Below are 5040 nucleotides of genomic sequence, written 5' to 3' on the forward strand. Positions count from 1 at the left end.
AGTTCTAAAGCATTGCTGACTGCGTTGATTGTTGTTTAAACTATGCATATGATCTTATATATATATATATGTTCATTTACTTGGGCTAATACTATACGGTAAATGTTAAACTGTTTTTAGTGACTAGTTAAAGAGTAATAGCGGTCAGTTGTCAAAAATTTGCATCTCTACTCAGAACATATTTATGACTTTTTATGACTTTAATGGCATCCTGTCTGTCAGCCTTGATTTTTTTGATGATTGAGAATGTATTTTGTAATTTTCTGAAAGTTCCCAGTGGACTGCAGATCATGGGTTTACACAAGGACAAAACTGCAACGAATCCTGGTCAGTAGATCTGAACATTGGCCAGGTTTCAGTTATCTGATCCATATCCAATATCCAGAGGGCTTGAGATCAGCAGCGACAAAGGAACCTGGAAATGGCCTGAGGACCCCATTGTGCTTTTCATCCCTTGTCTCAGCACCTGATCGACTGACTGATTAATCAGACCGTTGACAGATCAGTAGACAAATCTGTAGCTGAGGTTTGTTAGCAGGCGAGAGTCCTGTTACTCGGGCTGGATAACTCTATGAACGGAAGTTCTATCTGGAACGGCTTGGTCATGCCCTGGTGGAGGCCTGAGTGTAACGTTGTTAAGAGTTGCTGAAACTGAGACTAGTTTTGCATGGATAATTGATGAAGCTGGGCCAGTGAGGGATCTCCAGGACCCCAGTATTACGTCACCAAGCTTCTATGTTCCACAACAGATGACTGCTCATTCCTGACGACTCTTACTGCTTCATTCTGAACTGAAACCATCATCCACACCCAGCACAATGAACCTGCTCTTGCAAGTAACATTTGTGGACGATCAAAATCTATCACTGCTATCACTCTACATGACCAAACACCTCCAGATGTCCATTTCTGCAACGTATTGTGCTGTAGAATCTTTTAGTCTTTACACTTTTATCAAAATCTCTTTCTCTGAGACCACATAGAAACCAAAACCTGGTTTAACCACAATAAAGGCACGTTCTGAAGAATCCCTATTGCTGATATTCATGCTTGACCTTGCCAAGTTACTGGAGAGTTCTTTTCAAATTCCACATGCTAATCTTTCTTCTTAAGCTTTGGTTTGAAGCGCAAGGTCTGGAAGGCACTCTCCACCACTTTGGGCAGGTGGATGGGGTTTCGCTGAAGACGTCTAGTGCTGCCTGTGGTCCCGCCAACCGCCTTCTTCCAAGCGCCTTGCTCCGTGCTCATGTCTGCACGCTTCAGACGAGATTCGTCCATGGATATCCGCCGAGGGTCCCGCAAAACCCAATTAGAGTGGAGATCATGTTCACAGGTACTGGTAGCCACTGGAAAGAAAGCCATGATGTGAATTAGTTACCTTTTGCTTCTGTTGTATCTCCAAAATGGTAAATTTACATGAGAAAGAAATTACCTGCTTTATTTTTAATGTAAGTCAATGGAACCAGACTCCCCCCCCCCCCCCCCCCCAAGTCATTTTTGGGATGTTTTTTTTTTGGTCCATTCCTTTTGAAATTTGCACACAATGTGAAGTGCAACAGGTATTTTCAAAATATGTTAAAAACTGTAAAAAGTCAAAAATGGAGATACAAGGTTTTGTTCCGACAGCAGCGCTTTTTAAAGACCTCTCATGTCTCTCCTGCTCAGCAATGGGCAAGTTGTATTTTGCAGTGATTGGTTTAGTAGGAACGGCTACAGTGACTGAAAAGAAATATTAATGCAATAATGGCATAACTGTGGAAACTAAAGGCAACGACCGCAACAAAAGGGCAGAATGGAGCATTTGACAGTCTTCGCTTACTTGATAACATCATGAAAATGAGAAAATTGACATATTTATTTAAAAAATGAACTTTAAGGAAGGAGGTGAAATTTCCCCATTGTGGGACAAATAAAGGTCACTTAATCTAACTTAATCATACAACTGTTGGTCATTTTCCAGCAGTGACATTACTATCTGGCTTCCTTCTGTATTTCCTCCCACCTTCAAGATACATCATCAAATGGTGGTTTTGTGAGTCTTTAAATAAAAAAATGGCCCTAAGATTATTGTGGCACCATTGATGAAGGCTAGTAAGTATATTAACAACAGATGCAGCAATGAAAAAATTCAGGGTACAAAGACATTTTAAACCTCACATTTTAGCCAAAGTAGAATGAATCAGTGTCCTCTTTCCAGTTGCCATAGGAGTCTCTGCTGCCGTCCCTGTGTCAGCAGTTCTCAAACTGGAGACGATGGCATTTGTGATTAACAAACGGGGTCTTAGAATAAAAAGGATTGAGAACCACTGGCCTAAATTTCCAGTCTAAAATATCGGCCTGTAGTTTCTCCCTGTTGGTAGGAAACTATTCATCGTGTGGCATGTGATTGGTCTAAATAATGAACTCTTACCAACAAAGTCCACGTCTGCATGGCCATCATCTATGTGTGGTTTCCTGGTGCGCTCTGGATCACAGCTCGCAATCACCGCATCAAAGAACTGTAGTGTGTCCTCTTCATTAGGAATCGGAGGAGCTGAAGGTTCTGGACTTGGATGCTTTGAGAAATTTGGAAAAAGATGTCTCTGTTACAGATGATCTTCAGCAGGGAGGTCACAAATGCCTTTTCTGTTTGTGTGATGAATCTTTTTAGGTGCTGGATAACAGGCCTCTGAAGTTATGTCATCGTTCTGTATGTGGTGTCGACACCAACTACAGAATGATGAGAGAAATCAGTGGCATCAAAAAATTGCTGCGTTAATGTTCTGAAGCTGAGCAGACATTTTTCCTCCACACATCACCAAATCCTATGAATGAGATTGTTAAGGAGATGAGATATGAATACCTGTTGTGTACTGAACTCACATCATAAGACGGACCTCACTAAAATACTCCCAAGCAAGCCAGCAGGCTTCGTCCACTGTGGTGGTGAAGTTGCTTTGTTGGTTTTAGCCCACAGCTGGTGTACATACACTGATCAGGTGTAACAGTTTGACCACCTCCTTGTTTCTACGCTCATTGTCTATTTTATCAGCTCCACTTACTGTATAGCTGCACTTTGTAGTTCTACAGTTACAGACTGTAGTCCATCTGTTTCTCTGATACTCTGTTACCCTGTTCTTCAGTGGTCAGGACCCCCATGGACCCTCACAGAGCAGGTACTGTTTGGGTGGTGGATCATTCTCAGCACTGCAGTAGCACTGACGTGGTGGTGGTGGTGCTGTGTTAGTGTGTGTTGTGCTGGTGTGAGTGGATCAGACACAGCAGTGCTGCTGGAGTTTTTAAACACTGTCCACTCACTGTCCACTCTATTAGACACTCCTACCTTGTCTGTCCACCTTGTAGATGTAAGGTCAAAGACGATAGCTCTTCTGCTGCTGCACAGTTTGTGTTGGTCATCCTCTGGTCCTTCATCAGTGGTCACAGGACGCTGTTGGCTGGATATTTTTGGTTGGTGGACTATTCTCAGTCCAGCAGTGACACTGAGGTGTTTAAAAACTCCAGCAGCACCACTGTGTCTGATCTACTTGTACCAGCACAACACACTAACACACCTCCACCATGTCAGGTTTGGAACAGGTTTTTTTACCACAAGATGTGACAGCAGTTATTTTTTTACCAAAGCTTCTAATATGACTATAACAGCGACTTCACAATGCCAACACAATGACAAAGTCCATGATATTTATGGCACTCGACTTTGACTGTTGGTGTGGGACAGGGCTATTCACCTCCAGTTCTGGAGGGCTGGTGTCCAGCACAATTCATCTCACCTCATCTGTTCATTATGCAGTGTTTGATAATCAAACTGTGCTGGACTATGACCCTCCAGGACGAGCTGAATACCTCTGGTATAGGTAGTCCTGTTACAGTCATGGAATTTTAGCTGACAATTCACTGCCATATAAGCAATTGCGCTAAACAACTCTTTCTGTTCATTGGATCAATCTATTGAAGCACAAGCCTAATGTGGCCAGATTGGCCAATATGACAGAGATACAAATTGATGACACACAGCTCAAGCTCTGGTAATTAAACATTACACTCTAAAGGTGTAATGTAAACAGATATTACTGACCATGGCCCTCTAATGATGTTATAGCCCCAGTCAGAACTTCAACTTCTCAGTAAATGTGTTCCGCTTTCTTTTATTTGCATGTATTTGTCTTAACTGATGAAAATGCACCATTTTGCTGGTTCCGACATAAAAGTGTTTGTGAAATCGAACAGCTCTGGAAAAAGTCGCCATCAGGCGGTGGTGTAATAGTAATCGTGACAGGCCTAGGTAAAGGGTTTGTCCCACTGAATGTCAGGGATGTGTAAGGTTCCTATCATAGTCTGGTTCATTCTTTCTAGGAATCATATGACATGCACTGACTCTAATATCTCTGTAAATACCTCGGGAACCCAAACAATCAAAGTAAATGAAGACTTTACCTGGACGATTCTGCGGTGTGGTGGCCGTGGTGGCTGTGGCGCAGGCTTTTTCTTGCCGGAGTCAGTATCTCGACGTTCGGCATACTTGAGGTCACTGATGCTCTTGGTGTACTGTCGTCTGAGTGCCACCAGCTCCTGGAGATACTCCAGACAGTTCTGGTTCTGGGAGTAGAGCCATACCCTGTCCTCTCGGCTATGGTAGTAGCACAGTGTTGTACTGGACTCCACACTGACTGCGCTGACGCTCCGCTTCAGGGTCAAATCCTGCCGGACGCCACTCTTCTCCCCAACCACGAGCATAGATGTACTGCGCACCAGCTTTACGGTGCAGGCATTGTGGTAGTCTTCCTGTGACCGGTGCCCATGGTTGGGGCGGAAAACGGCATTGATTTTCTTGAACATCACAGCAAGAGAAGCGACCCGGTCCTCAAGATACAATTGCTATGATACCTGTTTAAATGATTCTCCTGATCTCCATCCATTGCCTCTTTGGATGGACTTGCCATACATCAAATGTTACAGGGATTTAAGGTACCTGTAGGAGGAGGGCTTCCACGCAAATTTGAACTCCTGATTATTATCAGTTACCTTGTCCATTGTTGCTGA

At 43.4% G+C, this 5040-nt stretch overlaps 1 protein-coding gene across 1 annotated transcript; it reads right to left on the bottom strand.

Moving 5' to 3' along the window:
- Window positions 1-950: 950 nt before the first annotated feature.
- On the bottom strand, window positions 951-4836 carry LOC119263582 (uncharacterized protein C13orf42). The gene is made up of 3 exons (XM_037539109.1): window positions 4435-4836; window positions 2411-2555; window positions 951-1346 (listed from the first exon to the last, which is right to left on the bottom strand). Exons 1-3 carry the CDS (start codon window positions 4834-4836, stop codon window positions 1096-1098), a joined length of 798 nt encoding a protein of 265 aa, XP_037395006.1. The 3' UTR covers window positions 951-1095.
- Between the last annotated feature and the right edge of the window lie 204 nt (window positions 4837-5040).

Source organism: Pygocentrus nattereri, chromosome 6, assembly GCF_015220715.1.
Source record: "Pygocentrus nattereri isolate fPygNat1 chromosome 6, fPygNat1.pri, whole genome shotgun sequence".
Classification (NCBI taxonomy): Eukaryota; Metazoa; Chordata; class Actinopteri; order Characiformes; family Serrasalmidae; genus Pygocentrus; species Pygocentrus nattereri.

Excerpts from the sequence above, each read along its gene's own strand:
- LOC119263582 (XM_037539109.1), bottom strand. The coding sequence starts at position 4,836 with ATGTTCAAGAAAATCAATGCCGTTTTCCGCCCCAACCATGGGCACCGG. Across the intron at positions 2,556-4,434 it reads CACACCGCAGAATCGTCCAG|CATCCAAGTCCAGAACCTTC; the intron begins GTAAAGTCTTCA and ends AATTTCTCAAAG. Across the intron at positions 1,347-2,410 it reads TGCAGACGTGGACTTTGTTG|TGGCTACCAGTACCTGTGAA; the intron begins GTAAGAGTTCAT and ends CTTTCTTTCCAG.